Source organism: Tursiops truncatus, chromosome 3 (assembly GCF_011762595.2).
Source record: "Tursiops truncatus isolate mTurTru1 chromosome 3, mTurTru1.mat.Y, whole genome shotgun sequence".
NCBI classification, from domain to species: domain Eukaryota; kingdom Metazoa; phylum Chordata; class Mammalia; order Artiodactyla; family Delphinidae; genus Tursiops; species Tursiops truncatus.
Window position 1 is genome coordinate 56,232,781 of NC_047036.1, and position 23,252 is coordinate 56,256,032.

Consider the following 23,252-nt stretch of genomic DNA (forward strand, 5'->3'; position numbering starts at 1 on the left):
TAATTCCATGGGGTCAGAGGATTTTGGGGGTAAAGAGATCTCAGAGTTCACCAATGCACTTACTTTAGAGAAGGGGGAACAAAAGCCTAGGGAGGTGAAATGACTTTCCTTCATAGCGAGGGTACTACTCTCTCCAGTATATAAGATTTTATACTTACACACTTCACATGATGTAACAACTGTGATTTAAATAAAGGAAGTTAGCAAATGGTGCTAAAAAAAGTCAAGCTAATAGCTGAATTAATATAATCTTAACTAGCCATGGAAGCTCAGGCAAGGTTTATTGCTTCACTAAATTCATTGTCCTTTGCCCAAAGAGTCATGAACAAATAAACTTCAGAAACTCAGAGGAAAAAAGACCTGAATATGGTTCTCCTATCTGGCCAACTGGTGTGGTAAATCAACTACGCACCTATTTCTGACTGAAAGAGTGATGTAGAGAGTCATTAAGAAATAAAAAAAGTGAAAGTGCCTACATTTACTTCCCTTTGGGAACTGAAGATCCATTATACATGGAACTGGGTTTGGTTTCTTACCTTTGTAATTTTCTTCCTTTATGAAATGATCCATCAGTAAATTAAATGTATAGTTATCTGGAAAAATACCATATTGGACCTGTAATGAAAATAAAAGTGAGATAAGGGAAAAAATATTCATTGAATTCAGTTTATAATTTATGCCTATGTATTATTCAGGAAAAACCTTGGCACCGTTAGCTGTAAAATATCTGACTATCATTTCACAGCATCTGGGACGGTGAAACAGAAGCTGTGACTCATGCCGTTTGGTAACTGGAACTGTTGGTCAGGGTGAGAAAGTTGTGAGTGGGTGTCTGATATAAGACAACTGACGTCTGAAAAATAAAGCTCAATTCTAACACTTCATCATAACTTAAAAAAACCCCAAACCAAACCAAGACAATAAAAAACCACCATACTGCACTCGTTCAGTGATTCTTTTCAGAAGGTATGAATATCAATGCAAAAATGGACTCCCATGAGAAAGCACACATTAACACATTATGCAGCATTTTCCGGTCCTTAGAGCGCTTTTTCTCCAACTTTATTAAGATATAATTGTCATATAACATTGTGTAACTTTAAGGTGTGCAACATGATAATTTAACACACATATATATTGCAAAATGATTATTACGATAAGGCTAGTTAACAAATTCATTGCCTCACATAATTACCAGTTTTTTGGTGGTGGCAGTGGTGAGAACATTTAAGATCTATTTTCTTGGCAACTTTCAAGTATACAATACAGTACTGTTAACTACAGTCACCGCGTTGTACATTAGATCCTCAGAACTTACTCATCTTACAACTGGAAGTCTGTATCCTTTGACCAACCTCTCCCCATGTCTCCGTCCTCCCAGTCCCTGGCATCCATTATTCTACACTGTTTCTATGAGTTCCGCTTTTTTAGATTTCACATATAAGTGAGATCATGACGTATTTGTCTTTCTTTGAGTGACTTATTTTACTTAGCATAATGCCCTCAAGGTTTGTCCATGTAGTCTCAAATGGCAGGATCTTCTTTTTTATGGCTAACTATTCCATTGTATGTATATGTTCATATACACACACCCCACATCTTCTTTATCCATTCATCTGTAAATGGACATTAAGGTTGTTTCCACGGCTTGGCTATTGTGAATAGTGCTGCAATGAACATGGGGGTGCAGGTATCTCTTTGAGATAGTCATTTCATCTCCTTTGGATTTATACCCAGAAGTGGGATTGCTGGATCAAATTGTAGTTCTATTTTTAATTTCTTGAGGGACCTTCATACTGTTTCCCATACTGGCTGTACCAATTTACATTCCTGTCGACAATGCACAATGCCACATTCTTGTCAGCATCTGTTATCTCTTGTCTATTAGACTAGTTTTTAAAGACCCAAGAAGCCTGAAGTTGCCATGGCTCCCATGTGACTTGCACGCACAATCAAGTCTGACTACTAATGGTCTAGGCTGTGGTCATGTGTCTGTTTTAAATCCTTACTTCAGTAGGCTCATCCCCCCCACCCCCCCGTCAACCACCAGAAACACCTGAGGAATTCTTTTTTTTCCAATTATACCCATCCCCTTAGAAATTCTGATAACCCTAAACCCCAGTTGCAAATCACTGCTGAACTGAGTCACTATTACCAGCACGCTGTGCAGAATGCCTCAGATGTGCCGAAATGGAAAAAAAGTTTAGAATCCATTGCTTTAAAGGTTGTAGCTCATGAGCAGTGCTTAAATTCATCAAAGCAGTCAACCAAATCTGCACTAATCCCTAAGGCAGGGTAAAAACAAAATATCTTAGAACGATAAATCATTAAAGCCAGAAGGAACCTTAGAAATCAACTGGTCGGTGATTCTCAACACTGACTGCAAATGAGAATCAGCTTGGGAGCTTTAAAAAGACACCAATGAGGTATGAAAAGGCAGAGCACAGAGTATTTTAAGGGCAGTGAAACTAGTCTGTATGATACTACAATGGTAGATACATGTCATTATACATTGTTTAAACCCATAGAATGTACAACATCAAGAGTGAACCCTAATGTAAACTATGGACTTTGGGTGATTATGTGTCAATGTAGGTTCATCAGTTGTAACAAATGGCTCACTCGGGAGGCTGTGCACGTGTGGGGACAGGGAACATGTGGGAAATCTCTTTACCTTCTGCTCAATTTTATTGTGAACCCAAAACTGCTCCAAAAAAATAAAATCTATTTTTTAAAAAAACAATTAAAAAAATACCAATGGCTGGGCTCCAGAAAGATCAAATTAAATTAGAATCTTGGGGGTGGAGAAAAGCATCTATAATTTTTAAAAGCTTCTTGTGTGATTCTAACGGGCAGCCAGGGCTGGAAATCACTGATTTAGTACAACTCACTTGACTTAAGAGTTGAAAAAACTAAGACCTAGAAGAATAAAATTACTATTTGCCTGAAGTTATGAGCAATTGGTAGAATTTATGAGGTTAAGCTTGGGTCTTCTGACTCCTTGTCTGGTGTTCTTTCCACTAAAAGACTAGTAAGAGTAGAAAATGAGACAGACATTTTTTGTCTTTCCAGAACTTCTTGTTTTGTTTTCATAGGGATCTTCTTCTTTGAGTACGATCTGTGTCATTAAAGTCTGAAGTGAAGAGCATGATTTAATCCATTCCTTCCCCTGGGGCCTAATATTAGATTTATCAGTGAACCTGCTTATCTACTTTATTAAATTATAAGCTTTCCGAGGGAAAGGATAGGACATTGCTCCTTTTTTGGGACAATGCCATACCCAATACAACATCTCACACACAAACGATCTGAAATGTATAAGTTAAATTAGGCCCAAGTCATGGGAATCAGAACTCCCAAAACCAAAATTAGTATTTCTTTTTGAGGTCTGCCACAGAAGGTCCAGTGACACTACAGAAATAATACATTTCCACAGAAATACTGTTAAAGTCTTGTTAAGGGTCAAGCTAGGATTGTAGCTTGAGACTCACAATAATAACATTCTAAACTTTTGCTTATTTTGTACTTATTTCATACTATGAAGGGAATGAAGACTCAACCCTTGGATAGAGTATAACATGCAGAAAGACCCTAATCATAGGGGCTCTGGGGCTTGAGGGGAGGACTCAGGGACTTAGGAAGACATGTTTTGAATAACCTAGGAAGTCTGTCTTCTTAAAAATGTGTAAGATGATCTGAATGCTCTGGAGATCACACTCCAGCAAAATGGTCACGTCTTTTTCTCTAAATTTCACCAAAGGGAACTAGGCAAAAAATCCAAGACTTAGGGATCAAGAATGAAATGACCACCGACAAAGTTCTTGTGATTAGATTACCTTTTGCTTTTACCACTCCATTTTTAAGTCACTGTGCTTGGAACAGCCACAGCTACCGGAATGTTTATTGTTAATGGGCTGGTTAATTTATACCAGCTCCATTCTAAAAAGATTTTCTGAGGGCAAATAAATTTAAAAGTTACTTCTTGTACTATTCTCTGCTGTTCTGTAATGGTACAAACACCAAATCACCTAAACTCAGGAGAATAAGCTGCAAATGCCAGGAAACCACTCACCTTATTTACAAGGGTATATAAGGCCTTGTCTTCTGCACCATATTTTAGACACTGCCTAATCCAGGTGTGGATAGTCCAATCTCTCAGGTACCAGCAGTTGGGGCTGTGTCGAAATCTAAATAAAGTATAAGAAGAGAGAAAACTGGGGTTAACTCTTAAATGTCAATGCCAAAATCCCTCTTCCATCAGCAGGTCCTGATGTGCAGTCAATGTGATCATAAAAGTCATAAAGACCAACAGTTGCTAAAAGCTTGAGGGTAAAACTCATTCACTATAAAGTCTGAAATGGGAAAAAGAAGGCAAAATAATAATAAACAAAAAGTATAAAAATTTTGTTCCTTATTTATACCCCCAATGCAATACGTTGTTTTAACGTAAGATTTACAAAAATGATTTCAGGAATATGCTCTACTAACCATGGTGTTACATAAGTACACATTTCATTAGAAGACATGTGGAAGCTTATACTTTAGAAGTTTAAAATAAAACAGATGAAGCAAAAATGAAAACTAAGATAGCATAACAATTCTAGAGGAGAATCAGCTTTGAGTTATATTGCTATTTCTTGTGGCACTTAGGAGACATTAGGACACTCTTCAGTGAACTGAAAGAAAACAAAAAGAAAAAAAAAAATTTTGAGCAAAATTTAGCATTCAGGCCCTCCAGGATCCGTGATCACGCTTTCTCACAGCCCTATTCCAGTGCTTCGGTCTATCTCCTCTTGCTTCCTACTGTTCTCCACATGGTTTTAAAAGGCCTAAGCAGTCCAAGCTGAGGTGTATAATAGTACCAGTATTCCGACAAAAGAATGGAACTTGGAAAGGAATTCAAATGCTACTCTTGCCTTGAGTTGGCACACACTGGTTGGAGCAGCTTCTCCTTGCTCTTGGGGGTCTGTGCCACAAGGCTGAGTGAGAGGGGAGACCTCTCACTCAGGTGAGAGGTGTGAGTGTGTGAGGCCGCCTCTGTTCATCTGCTTTGATCGGGACGGTTCCTCAAACATCATCTCGTGTCAGCTGAAGTCCCCACTTTGACCACTGAGGAAGCAAGTCAATCCCTGGACCCCACAAAATTCAAACAGTTTTCTTAAAAACAAAAGGCAAGACAAAAACTTAAAGTGAAAGAATTTTGTGCCATATTTGAGAATTGGGGCTAGAGGCTAATACTGGTGTTTTTCAAAGGCTGGTTATTCAATCTGCCACCTGCTATTTCCTGCCATCTGGCATTGGGATAGTTTCCTGCTGAACAGGTTCTCTGCCAAAGTAAAAGCTGAGAAAAAGAGAGCAAGTGAGAAGTAGTATTTAATTTAGGCTATTTATTAGTGATCTGGTGAGAGATTTGATAAAAATAAGATCTGAAGATGTTTTATGGATTTAAAGTCATCTAGCTCTGTCCAGTTTTTTGACTGCCTTAGATTTGGCTGGAAAATGTCTCTCTCACTCTTTCTTTACAGAATTAACCCCTTTTGATAAAAGGAGAAGGATAGAAATATGTCAAATTATGTTTAAGATGAGAGTGACCTAGCCAGAGAAAGCCATTGTATAAGTGCCCTAGATAGTAGGTCTAATGAGATCCTCTGCATAGAAATGAAACAAACTATATCTTTTAGTATTTCATGCTTTCCCTCACATTTTAAAGTCAACAGTTGAGCAACCTGAGCGTCACTCCTTGTTACTCTGAAAAATCTGAGATTTGAAGTGTAATGGCCAATTAACAGCTAATTCTATTTAAAAAAAAAAAAAGTCAAGTGAAATACCAGGTGTACTGCCTAAAGATGGTGATGTTTTCTCGCTAGCCTGTAGGCTCCCTGGGCAGAAAGTAGGGGCAGTGACTGCCTTGCTCCACACTGATTCCTCAGTGCCTGACACAATTTGTGGCCCACAATAGGTTGTTGACAAATAAAAAAAAGAGCTTTAAAAATCAGCACGTATTAAATGCAATAATGTATTGATCATTATGTTAACTTCTATGGTATATTATAGAATTGTAAATTCCCTGTTTGGGGTATTTATAATCTCATTACAAAAGTAAGGTATATAAACCAGTTTAACAATAACACGGGGGCGGGGGGCATGATAAACACTAAAAATGCAGAGGGCACTACTAGATGCTAGAGGTATTTTTGGTAGTAGTGGCTTTTAGGTTTAGTCTATTTTTCCTTTGAAAACAAACAAACAAAACAAAACAAAAAAATGTCAATTATCTCCTTTACCCACGATTATTTAAATCTTATCTTCTGCTTTAGGATGTCTCCAATGACCATTAAAGTTATTACTTTTCTTTTTGATGGACTTTAAAATAAGAGCACCATGACCACATCCAACCAAACACCCTTTTCTCTTACTCACAATCAGCAGACCATTTTTAGGCTTTGAAAAAGAGGAACAAAGATGGATAGGATCTATAGACCTTCAAAGCACAAATGAAAATTTGTTTAAAGCCATTTGCTAACACACGGATGAACAGAAAAGTCTTTTCTTCTCAAATCTTTCCTTATCACCTTTTATTTCTTAGAAGCTTAAAGGGAAAAGTAACTCAAGACTTCACACAACTAATATAATCATCTGCACGGCTGTCCTTTGAATGATGTGTCAACAGACTCACATGGGTCTTTACTAAGTTCACTCTCTCTCCCATCCTGGAACAGGGCTACTTGGTGTGATCTCTGCTCTGTAAGACCTAATAATCCAGATACACAACCATGACTAGGACATTTTCAACTAAGTGACAATATTAAATCAATTTAGGAATAAGAGGCAAACACACATATATTATGAAATATGTTGCTCAAAGTGCAATTCTTGTATTTCCTAGCCAGGCAACAAATAAACTCCTTTTGAAGCCCTCATTAGCATTAAAAAAAAATTAGCACACAACTTATGTGAGTAACTATCTAGAATATAAACCACTCAAAACATTGGAATGGTAGGGTCCAACTTTGGATGTTGAGATTAAGAATTCTCTGTCAGTGGCTTTTTAAGCAGTTCAGACAGAAAAACTCGGGCCCTTTTCAGAACAGCCAGTGGAAATATGACAGGCAGGTAAGTCTCTGGAATGGGTACTTGCCTGGAAAGATTCTGCAAACTGCTGGACCAGCATTCTCCCTTTTAGCCAAGAGAAAAGCAAAGAGACAAGAACACAACTAACACATTGATTTTCCAAATTGCCTGCAAACAGACTGGCTTTTGTTCTTGCCTACTCTGACCACCAGCCCAGCAGATTACAGGCAGCTACTGTAGGAGTCCCCTCTGTGCCCTATGCCATCAGCTGTTTGCTCACCTCGACAGAAGCTTTATTATTGTCCAGGCCAGCAGGCTGCCAAGCTACGCAAACCGTGTGAGTGTGGAAAAGATAAACAAATGCAACCCAAATAACCCCAACAATGCTTGTGCTCATGAAGGCAAGAGACATTCTGAGCTTCCCGCTTATAAAACAGAAGCAAACTTGACAACAATCCTAAGGACATGAGTGTTTTCTTGGAAGGAAGGAGGGGCACAAGAAGGAGAAGGAGAGAATGAAGTGTGTTCTTAAGCTCCGGCTTTACTAGTTCCCAAAGCTGGTATCCTATGGCTGAAGATAACACTGTCCATAGTGCAAGACAGAACTTGCCCAGGCAAGTCAAATGGCGGGAACTGAGAAGCTTCCTCTCCTCAAAAATCAGGTTACATTCCAGGCTTTTCAGGGCATTCACCAGCACTACTGTTCATTCAAGACTGATGTCACCAGGAAGGAAGGAGAGCAGAATCACAGGATGCATGACATGGGGAAAAAGTCTTTGATACCTTCGAGATATCTTAGAAGGGAAGAGCAGTTATATAAAGGAAGTCAAGAGTGAAAAGTAAAACACCAGAGACTTACTATGATTGCATAGGAGGTACCTCATTGTGTGTAGAAGTCACATGAGATTTCCTATTTGTGACCAATTTCATCATTGCATTAAAAAAAAAAAAAAAGCGATACAGCCTTTTTTCCATGGGTTCAACCAAAGGTTATTGTTGAAGGCAAAAGTGGTGATGCTCCTCAGCTATTTCTGTATCACAAATAAAAGCGCTCCTGACTGAGCAGGACTAACGCACAGATGCCAGAGCCTGGAGCTCAGCGGCTCCACCATTTAGCTGCAGCGCTGGCTCTTCCATATGAATGAGCAAGCTTTCCACAACATTTATCTGATTATGAGAGCCACCATCCTTAAACACACACACGCAGCTTTCCCCTCCTCCCGAGTGAATTCTGTATCCTGTAGCAACAGGCTTTACAGATGGAAACCTCAGGCCCCGAGCTGGGCAGACATGGAGATGGGTGAGGGGCTGGGGTAAAAGGAGGACTGGAAGAGTGCCAAGAAGAAAACACAGCTGGCTTCAAAGTCTGTAGCGCGGATGGGGAGCCTTATCAATGAAGCAAAGTGGGCACCTATTGAAAGGTTTGAGCGCTTCCCTGAACTAAACCCAAAGAGCAAGAGGGTATCATGTGATTATTCAAACCAGAATCTGATTCAGTCATGGCTACGCACTTTCTTATTCTACAAGGATAATTACTTTCTTTCACATCCTGCTGGAAATTCTGCTTTCATCAATTATTAGTTGCCCCCAACTACCACAAATAAAACCAAGTTCTGATGCAATAATTTTCTAATGACTATTATATCTTTGTCAAGTGTTTGAAAAAGGGGGCTAATATAGGAGTCTAATATAGGAACTGATAATAAAGACATCAGTATTCTAGATTAAAACCACTTTCTTGCTTGAGATCCCAGATTCTTACTTTTATAGGGGAAATTCAGGTCATTTTAACCTTTTAAAAATTTTTATTTATTTTATTGATTGATTGGCTGCGTTGGGTCTTCGTTGCTGTGCACGGGCTTTCTCTAGTTGTGGTGAGCTGGGGCTACTCTTCATTGGGGTGCGTGGGCTTCTCATTGCGGTGGCTTCTCTTGTTGCCGGAGCACGGGCTCTAGAGCACAGGCTCAGTAGTTGCGGCGCACGGGCTTAGTTGCTCCGCGGCATGTGGGATCTTCCCGGACCAGGGCTAGAACCCATGTCCCCTGCGTTGGCAGGCAGATACTTAACCACTGCGCCACCAGGGAAGCCCAAGGTAATTTTAACTTTTCAACAAATATGTCCTGCGTGTGCACTAAGTGACGCACCAAGAGCAAGAATCCCCTCCTTTTAAAACATTGCCCTTGCAAATGCCCAAGTTTGGGCTTGTACATTTCCAATGAATTCATTATCTACCTCTTAGGCAGATAAAAATGTCTTTTTTTTTTATTTTCAAGTTCTAATGCTTTTTTCTTTTTTAAAAAACAGGTTTACAAAGATACACAAACAGTAAAATTCACTCTTCAGTGAATCTGTCTGTGAATTTTGACAAATGCATCCAGTTGTGTAACCACCACAGTCAAGCTAAAAGAACAGTTCTATCAACCCTAAAAATTCCTAATGCCTCCTTTAGAACCAACCTCTCCAGGGTTTGCTGCTTAATTTGAGCAAATTTTATACAGATAACCTCCTCGAGATTCTTTCTAAACCTAAGTTATTAATTTTATAAGAGGAAAAGCAAATAAGGTAATAAAACTATAATTTCAGTTCAATTGTAATTTACATTCTGCCAATTTCCAAATCAGAACTTGAAAAAATTAAAATCCAGTTTACAAGTAGTTTTCTCGGAGTTCTATACACAGCCATGAGACATTTGGTATCCCTGTTTGCCTTCTCATAAGGGTAACAAGTAAGTGGATTTTTTGGTAGAGAATAACACAGGCATAGAATTTTACAAATGTGAAGTGCTAAATAAATGCAGCATAATAACACATTTTAAAGTGAAGATGGAAAACAGAGGGACTTGCTAGATATCAAAGTCAAAGTCTAAATTTGTCATACCCTGGGCTTAAAAATGAGGTCACCAGCATTTCACCTGGTATAATGAAATAACATTTCACATCCAAGAAACTACTCTAGGAGAAATACTCTATTTTCCATATCCATTCATGGACTAGAAAACAAGCAAGGACAAGTAGGACATATATCCCCAAACTATTCTGTCTTCTCTCTGATCTGGCTATTGTTTAGCCAGATAACATCTCTCAATATAGGGGACACATTTTTCATTCACTAAGAAAATACTTACTAAGTAGCTACCCTGTGCCAGATGGTCTGTAGTCTAACCCTGCTGGTCTACCCAGTTTCCTCTAGTTTCAAACAATCTTAAAGATGACATCTCTCCCTTCAGATACAGAAAGAAAAAAACCTATAGACTGACTCTATGCTCTGCTGCTCCTCCCCAGTCAGATGAAGCCAATTGTTCTTTGTCTGAAGCCTACTATTTTTGTCAGCCTCCAAAAGGTGATGCATGTGGATAACAGGGAAGGATTATTTGTGGGGAGAACTGGAGAAGAAAAAAGTATTTACAGTGATTGCTGAGGTGCCCTCCTGGCGATGGTCCTAAAAGCATAAAACGTCTGTCTTTGTAGTCAACAACTGATCTGTCAGTGAAACTGCACCCAGAAGTGCCTGGTGAGGCTTCTCCAGCCACTTGCAAGGTGGATACACAGGTTAGCTTCATGCCTGAGAGATGGTGGAGGGCAAGGTGAGGCTAAAGGAAGAGGGCCTTCAGCTCAGGACAGCTGGAAGCTGAGAAAAACTGGATTTTGGAACCAGTCCTATTTATAAAAACACGTAGAGTTGTGGGAACTGGCTTGGGTCGGGCAAAGATAAGGGAAATATTTTTGGTTTTCAGTAGGAAATCTATGAGCCATAAATGAGCCAGTTTTAAAAAGACGCCAACATTTCCTGATGTCTTCTAAAGTTTTGGCTAGGAACTTCAGACATAATTTCTGCAAAATCATAAATAATACGATGACTAAGGCAGGAAAATCACATATATTAATTAACCAGGGGTAGGCTATATATCTGAAGAGTTCTGAGGAAGGGGGAGGCGTGAAAGAAAAAGGAGGAGGACAAAGGAATAGCATTTCGGATTTCTGGAGTATTCTAGCCTTAGTGAAGTTGTCGGGATTAAGTCTGCCACAAAAGAAATGAGCAGGCAGAGGACTGGCCCAGGGGACGAAGCACACCAGCATAAAAGCACGGAAGAGTTAAGCTGGTATTGAGCGGATTTATATGTGTTTTTGTGTGTGAGATTATGGATCTCTTTTGGGGTATTTTTGATGGAAGAGAAGCTCAGCACTAATCTGGATTTCTTAAGAATCAGATCTTTTTTTTTAAATAAAGAAGAAAAGCATCACAGTGTTTTAAACATTTTGATTCTCTAACACATGGAAAAGTTGAACCTCAAAGGATTCTGTTTACAGCAAAAGGTAAGATTGGATTTACTTCCAGTTATACAACCCAAGTTCATAGCTAGTTTCTATTTCTGTAACTCTACCGACTTCATTATTAAGGCTTTAAGCTCTTAAAAGGCAGGGGACAAGTTTTCTATCTTTTCGTGACCTACAACAGTAGGTGTCTGATGATTTGGCAATAGTGCCTAGGCCTGCTAAGACTGTATAAATACCAATAATGTATGTTGAAACTCATGAATATTATTTATATTTGAAACGATAATTCACTTCTGGTTTTGAAGTATTATCCTGCCTATAAACAGACGAAGCCAGGAGGAAATGCTACCTTTTTTGTGCAAGGCAGGAGGAGATCAGAGACGGCAGAGAATGTGAAATAATATGTGGTCATTCTGGAAAGCCACCTACTCCTCACTTCTGCCCCCTGCTGCCTCCTTCCCATCATACATAAAAGGATACAGGGATTCTGCAGTGCAGTGAGTTCAGGGAACAGACAAGCTGATGGGAGAGTGAAACCAAAAACAGGAGGATAGACAATAGAGCACATGGGTTCAAAGACCTCCCCTAACAAGTTCTAAATCAAAAATCTTAGACTCCTCTCAAGATTGGAAGAGACTCTGAAAGCCATCTAGGCCAAGTAAATTGGGGATGGGGAAGGAAGAAAAGTTCATATAGAATTAGAGAATCTATAGTTTAGTGCTGGTAGGGGCCTTCAATAACCACTGTTCATTAAACTATTTATTGAGAAGTCACTACTTACCAAGCCCTGTACTGGGTGATGTGAAATGGTCTAGTCTAATTCCTTTACTTTATGGATGAGGAATCTTGGTGTCCAATGAGATGAAATGATTTATCCAAGATAAGCAAGATAACTCCAGGACCTAAACTATAAACTAGACTGTTTACTCTTACTATTCCACTACTGCCTTTCAATTCTTTTATTTGTAAGACATCTTTAAGAAACACCTCTGCAGTTTGACAAAGATCTCTAACCTACTAAAAACAAAGAAACAAACAAAGAAAAAAAAACTCAGGCGGTGAAACAGTTTTGGAATTGCCCTGAATTAGCCATTTGACATTGTAGTCACTCGATCCTTGGGGTTTCAGTTCCTACAACTGTAGAATGAAAAGGTAGGATTATCTAGATCATACACTCAAATGTCTGCAGGGGCCAGTCAGTTAATATAAATGCATGAAGAGGGGGCTTCCCTGGTGGCGCAGTGGTTGAGAGTCCGCCTGCTGATGCAGGGGACGCGGGTTCATGCCCCGGTCTGGGAGGATCCCACATGCCGCAGAGCGGCTGGGCCTGTGAGCCATGGCCGCTGGGCCTGCGCGTCCGGAACCTGTGCTCCGCAACGGGAGAGGCCACAACAGTGAGAGGCCCGCATACCGCAAAAAAAAAAAAAAAAAAAGCATGAAGAATCGTGTAAGACAATAGGTACAAAGCTACTTGTATTATTATCGAGCAAAGTAGCTGCCTAGTTATACTGTTTTTGAAACCATATTGTATGGGTCAAACAAAATACACTGGAACTCAACTAGACCAGACCCCTGAAACGCCTTCCAGCTCCCATGTTTAATGACTGAAGAATAATAAGCCTAATCCATTCATTAAAACATCATACATTTACACACCTCTGTTAAACTAGAAAAATGGCAGTGATACAAATAAGAGAACAGAGGCTCAAAGACAAAAGCTACCATTCAGTCCACATCTGATTCTACTCTATTCCACTAGCCTCATTCCCCAGTCAGGTGAATATCATTTCACCCAGCTTGGGCAGTCTACATAGACTATTATGGGGACAGCAGACCTCACAAACTGGCATCTAAAATTTCAAGATGAAATGATACAATCACTAAATTAAATTCAAGGTCCTTAAAAGTAGATTTTAATTGGAGATCAAGTTTTGCAAGATAATAAAAATTTCAGCAACTGATCCCTCCCTAAGTAAAGGATTTTCTACTCAAATGAATACTTCATTGTATTCAATTTATATCTAAGAGTCAGCCATCCAAAGTAACTTTCCTATAAAACACAAATTGTTTCTGTATGTTGCTACTTTCTTTCACTCCTTAAATTATTGCTAAGCAGGCATAAACATCCAAATAGTTCACCACCATAACTTACTTATTTTTGGTATCAAACCCCTGTTAAGTGGCAATTCTTAAAGCAGAGATGGTTGAATCCTTCAAAACTGGGGGAGTGATATGGGAGTGGCCACAGGGATATTAAGAAATTACTTGCCAGTTTCTGGAACCATAAAAGGACATAATCATTTTTTGTAGCTAAAAGGGAAAGAAATTTGAAAACTGACGATTAGATTTGTTAGTCTAACTGGTTTTCTGCAAGCTTTAATTTACCAATTACTAAAACATCCTTATTTATATATGAAGGTAAGAGAATTAAGATGTCTTTTCTTTCCTGTGCTGCCAAATGGTAAAAACCAGACTGCCTACATTTAATAAGCAGCTCCTCTATTTAGCTCAAACTAGCACCCCCACACTAAAACCAAACTTTTTTTTTTTTTTTGCGGTACGCGGGCCTCTCACTGTTGTGGCCTCTCCCGTTGCGGAGCACAGTCTCCGGACGCGCAGGCGCAGCGGCCATGGCTCACGGGCCCAGGCGCTCCGCGGCACGTGGGATCCTCCCAAACCGGGGCACGAACCCGTGTCCCCTGCATCAGCAGGCGGACTCTCAACCACTGCGCCACCAGGGAAGCCCTAAAACCAAACTTTTTAATAGCTGAATATTTGAAATTGTACATCACAATATACTAAGAAAATTCTTAAGAATGACCAAATGCAACATGATAACAATCATTTAAGAAAGAATGATTACCAATTTTAAACAGGGAAGAGCTGATTCCTTAGTAATACTCCAAAAACAAAGGCCTGGGTTCGTCTGTTCTAGCTGGCAAGACTTCCATACAACCACCATGCTACAGCTAAACAAAAGCTGTTAGGCTGGCCCAGAAGGAGGGAATGAACAATTTGAAAAACATCTTTTATTGCTTAAGAAAATTTTTAAAATGTCTGAAAGTGCCAGGAGAGCTGTCTCAGTGTGACTGCAGGCAGCTTTCCAAAGTCCCTCTGCTTTTCTAAGGATGAGTCACAAGGAGAGGAGAGAGCATCTTGGCAAAGATACAGTCTTTCCTCTGGTTCCACGTTCACTCCCCCTTTTATTAAAAAAAAAAAAAGAAAAGCTTTGATGGATAACATTTAAATAGATTCCAGACAGGCTTAACTGAAGAAGTTTGAACACCAGGGAGGCAAAATATCATCGCAGAAGTCTCTATTGTTTGCCATTGTGAGCCACAGACACAGGGAAGCATCTCCTGCATCCTAAAAAGGGCTGCGTCCTTTGATCGTGTGTCAGATCGTGGCCATGTTTTGTGGGAGAGGAGAGAGAAACAAGCTATGAAAATACCTTTGCTTCCCTAGCTTCCTAAATGCCATTAGCTCATCTGCTGAACAATTACAGTGAGCTGGAAGGAGTGGGAGCCCGTCCTTTATGAATACACATCAAGTGCAATTTCACCTGCAGTAGCTGTAGGCTATCCACGTGTACCCGGCTCCTACAATGCATGCAGCCTTCAGTGAACAGGCACAATTTTTCCTTCACTAACTTTAGGCAAAAAAGCAAGGGAGCTAGTTAAAAAAAAAATTTTTTTTTTTTTAAACAGAGAACAATTAAGGAAAAGTTGAATGTTAAACTAGAGAGAATAGTTCTGCTACTGTACCTATATGGAATCACTTATTCCAACAGAATGGAGCATGTGGTGAGGACAAAGCTGCTCTCTTCTGCATGTGATCATTCATCAGCCTACTATGAATCAGGATATTCTGCTGGACACTAAGTGACAAAGATAAGCAAATATACTTCTTGCCTTCAATGAGGTTCGATTGAGATTATCAAAAACCAAGTATTTTGTGAGCACCTAAAACAAGCATAGAAGGGTAATTCAGAAGGATTATAATACAATTCCTCATTTATACAACACTGATTATTTCATAACACTCTGGTACTCAATTTTCTAAGAATCAGCTCTCAGTAGAAAAGTAAATTCAATGTTTCTCTCCTCTTCCCAATAATCTTTTTTGTTTTCTTTGAATATATTTTAAAGACAAAATATTACAGATATAAAGTTGTACCTTCCTCCTCTCACTTCCAGAGGAGGAAAGTTGGTGGCCATCACTCTCAGGCATGTTTTTATACCTTTATTACCTAGGGATGTGTCCTGTGTTGAGTACTTTAGGGTACATATGCCTTTTAACTCTGTATTCAAGGGCCTGTCTGATAGAGAACTGAGCCAAACCATAGTAATGTGTGCTTCTCCAGGGGTAGAAGGGTAGGGACAGAAACAACAAAATTTCTGCTACCTGAGAGATGAGGGAGGCTAGGATGCTACTTTTCCTGTGGAAACTAATCAGCATTGTCACCCTGACAATGAACATCCCTGACAAGGTGATTGCTGCTCTGCATCTGACTGGAGCCCAGCCCTGACTCACTTACTGACTGGTTAAACCCACCTGAGAATCAGTTTTGTCACCTGTAAAATAAAGGTGATAATGCCTTTATCACTGGGTTACTATGAAAATCAAAGGAGAACTGGGTTAAGTATTTTGACAACTTTTAATCCTTCTTGGAACCAAGCAGAGTAGAAATATGCACACAAACAAGAAACATTATTGTTACGGCCTACGTGATGTAGCACTTGATGGCATTCTGTCTGGTACTGCTTACTCGCTGCCTCAAGTGTGTCCTTCCTGAGGCTAAGGCCTGGGGCAGAACTGCTTTTGGTAGTAGAGAAGTAGAGACAAGATCTGGCAGCAGATGGACCTCACTTCTGTGTTATATCCCCAGGAAACCGACTCTAAAACCTCAGGATCCTAATTTGTAGAATGTGGGTAAAAGTTGTTCCCATTTGTGTTGTACACCCCTGGATTGAAATTCAGGCTGGAGAGAGAAGACATGTGATGTGCTCAGTGCAATGGCTGCAACGGCGCTTGCAGGCAACCTGGACAGGGTGGCTGACGGCAACCACATGCTGAGGGCCGCTGAGTTAAATGTGAGCTCTTAGGACTACTTTTCTCCACAAAGGATGTGACTTGCACGGTGCTGGGCACCTGTGCAGCAAACACCTGACTGCCACTAGCCAACAGGGATGGAAGAGAAGGGGAAGGACGGTCTCAGTAAGAAAGCGAAGAGTCCCCTACCCCTCACTCCTCTAGAGGCGGTTTCAAAGGAGGCGCTGGAAGGTGAACCAGAGGAGAGAACAGAGAGGCTTTTCACAATCCCAAAGGCTCAAAGCCAGCCAGTACAGGGTGTGCCAGTCAGTCTGATGACTGGTAGCAGGGTTTCTGATTTTATTTATCAGAGGAAAAGGTTCAGGCTCCCTTCTCCCAAAGAAGGGAGTTGGGAGGTGACCTAACGAGGAGTTAATTTACCCATTACTGCTCTTGGGCCCTTGGACCGGTTTTCACAAGCTTGGCGACGCAGGGTTACAGCACAGTAGAGTTTATGCTTTGAGTCCTCTGTCCACTCAGTGCCCAGCAGCCTGTGGCTGGAGCCAACAACTAAGGAGTACAGACACCTACTGAAGATACACCAAACCACTCCGAAGAGAGCTGCCAAGTACGCTTATGGCTCAGATCTGTGTGTGGGGTAGAATCTCAGAGGAAGGAAAGAGTATCTACATAGGACATGCCACCCATCTAAGCCTAGCAAGTAAGGAAAAGAGCAACAAGGCAACCCATTTGCCACTAAACAAACCACTGCCCAACCTGCAACCTTTGCCTGCTCCCACCCCACAAGCAGCCAAGAACCCTCTTTTCCATCACTTTTCTACCATTGGGCACCCAAGAAAGAGCATAAGGCTGAAAGCTCCCATTCCTGCCCCCAACCCAATGGTGCCATCAGCCCCTTCAGACAACTTGGACAAGGCAGCTGACGACAGCCACATGACAGTAAAGGGCCACCGAGTCAATGGGATATCTACGAAAAACACAATAGTTTTTCTCATGTTGAAAAGAAAAAGTGTGGATACGTATAACTAACCACTATTAACTTGTGTCTGTGTTAAGATAGGCTCCAAAAAGGAGAGAAAGACAGGATAAGCTGTTGCTATAGTGACCACAGAATTTGATCATTTCTAGGATTTTTCCATAATCCCATGCAACCTTAGGAAAGTCTAATTTATTAGCAATACCTGAAGTATTTGGTTGGCCAAAAAGTGCCTTCAGTTTTTAAGTAATAATTAAAAACACATTTTTCATTTTCACCAAGAACTTTATTTAACAACCATATTCACCCTTTTGTTCCACTACCTTCTGCCATTTTTTCAGGCAACTTCATAATTCCATTTTCCCAAAACTTTTTAAGAACAGATGCCTTTCACAGTCTTCCAGGGAATTGAAATTTTTTCCATTAAGAGAATTTTGTAAAGACCAAAATAAATGGAAATTCGAAGGTGCAATGTCTGGTGAATACCGCGGATCAATCAGAACTTCCCAGCCAAGCTGTAACAGTTTCTGCCTGGTCATCAAAGAAACATGTGGTCTTGTATCCAGATGGAAGATTATGCATTTTCTGTTCACTACGCGTTTTCTGTTTTCTGTTTCTGTAGATGCTTTTTGTTGAGTGCCGCTTTCAGCTGGTCTAATTGGGAGCAGTACTTGTTGGAATTAATCGTTTGGTTTTCCAGAAGGAGCTCATAATAGAGGACTCCCTTCCAATCCCACCATATACACAACATCACCTTCTTTGGATGAAGACCACCAGCCTTTGGTGTGATTGGTGGTGGTTCATGTCACTTGCCCCACCATCTCTTCCGTTCCACATTATTGTACAGCATCCACTTTTCATCGCCCGTCACAATTTGTTTTAAAACTGACATGTTTTCATTATGTTTAAGTACAGAATTGCATGCAGAAATATGGTCAAGAAGGTTTTTTTTCCACTTAACTTATGTGGAACCCGAACATCAAAGCGATTCACATAACCAAGCTGGTGCAAATGATTTTCAGCGTTTGAGTTGTTTATTTTGAGCATGTCGGCTATCTTCCGAGCGGTATAACGTTGACTGTTCTCAATTAATGTCTCGATTTGTTTTTGTTTTTGTTTTGCGATACGCGGGCCTCTCACTGTTGTGGCCTCTCCCGTTGCGGAGCACAGGCTCCGGACGCACAGGCTCAGCAGCCATGGCTCAAGGACCCAGCCGCTCCGAGGCATGTGGGATCTTCCCGGGCCGGGGCACGAACCCGTGTACCCTGCATCGGCAGGCGGACTCTCAACCACTGCGCCACCAGGGAAGCCCTAATGTCTCGATTTGATCGCTATCAACTCCAACTGGCCCACCCGCCCAAGGAGCATCATCCAGCGAGAGATCTCCAGCACGAAACTTCGCAAACCACTTTTGACATGTCTGATCAGTCACAGCACCTTCTCCACACACTGCACAAATCTTTGTGTTTCAGTTGCATTTTTACCTTTCTTGAAATAATAAAGGATTATGGGCTGACAATGTTGCTTTTTTCCTTCCATCTTCAATGTAAAATGGCTACACAAAAATTCACCAATTTTGATGTCTTTTTTTAAATGCATGCTGATATGACAGCTGTCACATACAATCTAACAAAATTGTTTCCAATGAAGTTAAAGACAGCTAAGTGCTACTAGAGCCATCTTACAGAAAAAAAAAAGAATGAACCCTTTGGCCAACCCAATATATTTCTAGAAATGAATGCTTATAAAAGAGTACAACATACTAAAGAACCTGCTTGTTTTGAGTATTTAGATCTTTTTTTAAAAAAAAATCAAACTGAGGGAAAGCTTCCTCTTCCTGGATCAGTTTGTGCAAAATCTTTATTACTGAGATTAATGATGAGAAGATAATGAATAACAGTATTATTAATTAAAAAGTACTGAACACTTATCATGTACTAGGCGTTATCCTAAGTACTTTATATACACTTTTTCCTTTTTACAGAGTAGGAAATTGGAACTGCAGAGGATAAATATCTCGTCTAAGAGCTTGTAATGAATCCAACACAGGTGGTTTTCCCCATAGTGTTTGAAACAGATTGCTGGTTGTTGTTAAGCATCAGACGTAGTTAGCTTGCATTTAGACAGCCTTCTTTATAAAAAATGTGTCACTCTGAGCACTAAACTTGAATTCAGCGTGGCAGGAATGTAGAAATGAAAACAACAGGTTCTTATCTTCCATCTCATGCTTTTGCGAGGGTAGCCTGGCAGCGTTATTTTGTTGGGGGGCTCCCAAGGAATGCATAGGTCTTTTCTCTTGCATTGGTCAGTTTGCTCAGAGAGGACTCCCCCAGTCTCCTCCCTGAGAGGCATAATAAGGCTTGTATCCTCAGGTCCAGAGCCTTTCTGCCTCAACTCTCCAGAAAGAAAACTACCAGTCTTCTGCTAGGGTTGGAGAGAAACAATCTGGGCATTTCATTACGTCTTATGAAAACCTCTAATTAATCTGCCTCAGTTCCACCCACATCTCTTCTTTGGGAATTACCTGCTGCTTTTTATTTATGAGCCTTTCTAGGGTCCTCTGGTATGAACCACCTTGCTTCCAGATTTCCTCTCCCGCCAGTTTAAGTTGCAGCTTTCTCTTTCTGCTAAGAAGTTTGTTACCTCCTGTCCATCTGTTTTCTAGCTTCCAAAGTTTTGTTGCCTCCTCTCTTGTTCTCTTTATTCTGTAGGTGTTTATCTTTTTTACCCTCTATTGACATATTTGTGGAGATTTTGGTAGGAAATGGGGTTAAGCACATATGTTCAATCTGTCACATTTAATCAGAAGACGTCTACAGGCTCTTTGATCTCTCTATGGTTGGTCAATGGATATATAACGTTAGAAGTAATGATGATAAAGAAAATGTACTATTTCAGCAGTAATATCCTCTGTTTAAAAAAGAAGGAAACATCTTGAGTAAGACACTTAACCTCTCTGGATTTCAATTTTAATAAATTATGAAACAAGAGGCTAAAAAAGTCTCTCAATAACCCTTTCAACTCTAATACCCTTCAACGAAGGTCAAAAAGAAATCACAGTACTACATTATGAATTATTTGTTCAATCTAAACCATTTTACTGAAAACATTTGTGTACACATATTAAGACCCTAGTACATGGATGGTATGCTAAGTGTTAAGAGTACTGTTAAGACAGGGCTTCTCTGGTGGCTCAGTGGTTAAGAATCCGCCTGTCAATGCAGGGGACACAGGTTCGAGCCCTGGTCCGGGAAGATCCCACATGCCGCAGAGCAACTAAGCCCGTGCACCACAACTACTGAGCCTGTGCTCTAGAGCCCGCGAGCCGCAACTACTGAAGCCCATGTACCTAGAGCCCGTGCTCCGCAACAAGAGAAGCCACCGCAATGAGAAGCTCGTGCACTGTGATGAAGAGTAGCCCTCGCTCGCCACAACTAAAGAAAGCCTGTGCACAGCAACGAAAACCCAATGCAGCCAAAAATTAAAAAAATAAAATAAAAATTTAAAAAGAGCATTAAGACACAATCCCTAAATATTACCTTTTTTTTTTTCCTAGGGATAATCATGTTAACATTATTCAGGATTACTCTGAGCAATGAAAGACAGGTAAATCAAGCTTGGCTAGTTCCTTCTTAAGAAAGTAAGACATTATGTAATATTGCAATAATTTCTTAAATGGTAAAACTTCAGCCATATTCATAGTACCTTGTCTGCTCTGATTTTTAAAAAATGAAACACTTTATTTACATCTTAAGGGTCAAGAAGCTAGAGGAACGGATCCCACAAGATTATGAAACCAATATAACAGGAATATCTAACCTAGGTTGAAGCCCAGCAGAGCATCAAGGTACTTATGTGGCGACGTCCTGTAGCTGGTTTGCACAAAGCCTGGGAAACTGAGAACATACATCACACCACAGCCTAGCTTCCTGGGAAATACAATATCCACCCTCACTTATTCTTAGGGTTGACACAATGCTAACACCATTTCCCCCTTCCTGAAACTCTATACACGGACCCTATTGCTTTACATGGAGAGACAGCTACAGTCTAACAGAGATAGAAAAATGTCAGAATTTAGTGAATTCAGTACCACATAAGAACAGGGAACAAGGATCTCTTCCTTTGCGCACTGTGGAGAACCATTTGTATTACAGCACAATATCGCATATAATGCCACCTCTTCCTCTAGTAAATATGACAAAACTTTTCATTCCTTGTAAATGCCACATGGGATGTCACATTACACACATGCCATGTCTTTAGGTACATTTTATTTTCTACCAATTTAAGGGATAACAAAGACTCAAAGGGTTCAGTTAAAAATTCGACTTTAGTGAATTCAGGTCATTCAAAAGTCAGGACTGTTGTTTGATATGCTTAATGATCTTCTGCTTTCTGGCTACCCTATTCTTTTCTTCAGCAAAGAACCTGCTGCCAAGAAATGTGAATGTCACTTTTATTCACTGAATCAAAGAAATCTGCAGGATTTAGTAGCTGTACAGAGAAGAGCTTGTCTTTCGCATCTAAATGTAATACTTTTGTCGATATACATCAATATACACATATACATCTGAAATAAGAATAGCAGACGTGGGGAATTCCCTGGCGGTCCAGTGGTTAGGACTCTGAGCTCTCACTGCCGAGGGCCTGGGTTCAATCCCTGGTTGGGGAACTAAAATCCTACAAGCCTCGTGGTGCGGCCAATAAAAAATAAAATAAAATCAGTACCCAACATTTTCTGAACTCTTATGTTGTTCCAGTCACTGTGCTTGCTAATTGCCTTCGAAAGATTATTTCACTTACGTATTAGAATGACTCTATATAAGGTAAGTATGTTATTATCCCCTTTTTACAGATGAAGAACCTGAACACCAAAGGGTTAAATAACTTCTCCAAGGTCGCACAGTTAATATGAAACAAGACGAGGATTTAAACCCAGAGAGTCTGACTCCAGAGCTCTTGACAACTAAGCATACTGCCTGGTACCATAATTAGGTGATTTTAGGGGTAAAGTCTCTATTAACTTTCTACCAGTAATTGGGGCTTCTTAATGCTCCAGTCAGAGTATCAGCAACAGAATAGGAGGTCTATTCTAATTAAGATTTCCCTCTAGAAGGAGGAGGATTTGGCTAGAAAACTCTGACTTACCATTTCAGAAGTTAGAGATAAAATCATTTGGTTTGAATTGTACTGAATGAAAGCCATTCTCATTTTTCTCCTGATCCTGGAACACAACATTATATATAGATGTTCAGCAACCTCTCAACCCTAGCATTTCCACTGTTATTCACTAATGACAATCAAGTGTCACTATCTGCTATTATATCCTGCCAATGACTATATGCATCTAATGATACCACAGACATGTGTATCTGTGTATATCTGATATATTCCATGTATAGTGGAATTATATGTTTTATTTCCATACAGGTTCATACATATATTCACACATAAGAAAATGCTATCAAATGGAATAATACGCATTTTATAGCTAAGAAGCAGAGCTACAGCCAAAAATTTAAATACCTAAAAGTATAAATGAAAGAATGAAACTTAAGTTGGGAGGGTGGCAGGTAGGAGAAAGGACCCGTGCTGACTCAGTGGCAAGGCATCCTATTATAAGAATAATGGAGAGCTGGAAAGGAACTCTTCAAAGTAGCCAGTCAATCCTTTCACTTTCTTCATTACAAAGTGAGGTTGGAACGATCATGTAAACTTGGCCAAGAGCTCTTTGACAATTTTATTTTGTAAATTATATTAACTAGCCTTAATGTACTGCCCTCTTTCTTTTCTCTCAGCAATCCCAATGCTAAGTCATTTGGCACTGTAGTGAGTAGAACTGCAGAAATATAAGGGTGAGGCAGAGTGGAAGCAGT

At 40.1% G+C, this 23,252-nt stretch overlaps 1 protein-coding gene across 8 annotated transcripts in view; it reads right to left on the minus strand.

Moving 5' to 3' along the window:
- The window catches only part of MRPS27 (mitochondrial ribosomal protein S27), a 126,586-nt gene that overhangs the window by 48,524 nt on the left and 54,810 nt on the right, over positions 1–23,252 (minus strand). For all 8 annotated transcript variants that reach the window (XR_012330722.1, XR_002175314.3, XR_002175312.3 and 5 more), the window contains exons 5-6: positions 4,073–4,187; positions 537–615 (exon numbers count right to left, since the gene is read on the minus strand). Coding sequence is in view for 2 of the 8 variants with exons in the window: in XM_019929879.3 (XP_019785438.2) it covers positions 537–615; positions 4,073–4,187 (194 nt within the window). In the remaining 6 variants the exon portion in view is untranslated. The remainder of the gene's footprint in view (positions 1–536; positions 616–4,072; positions 4,188–23,252) is intronic.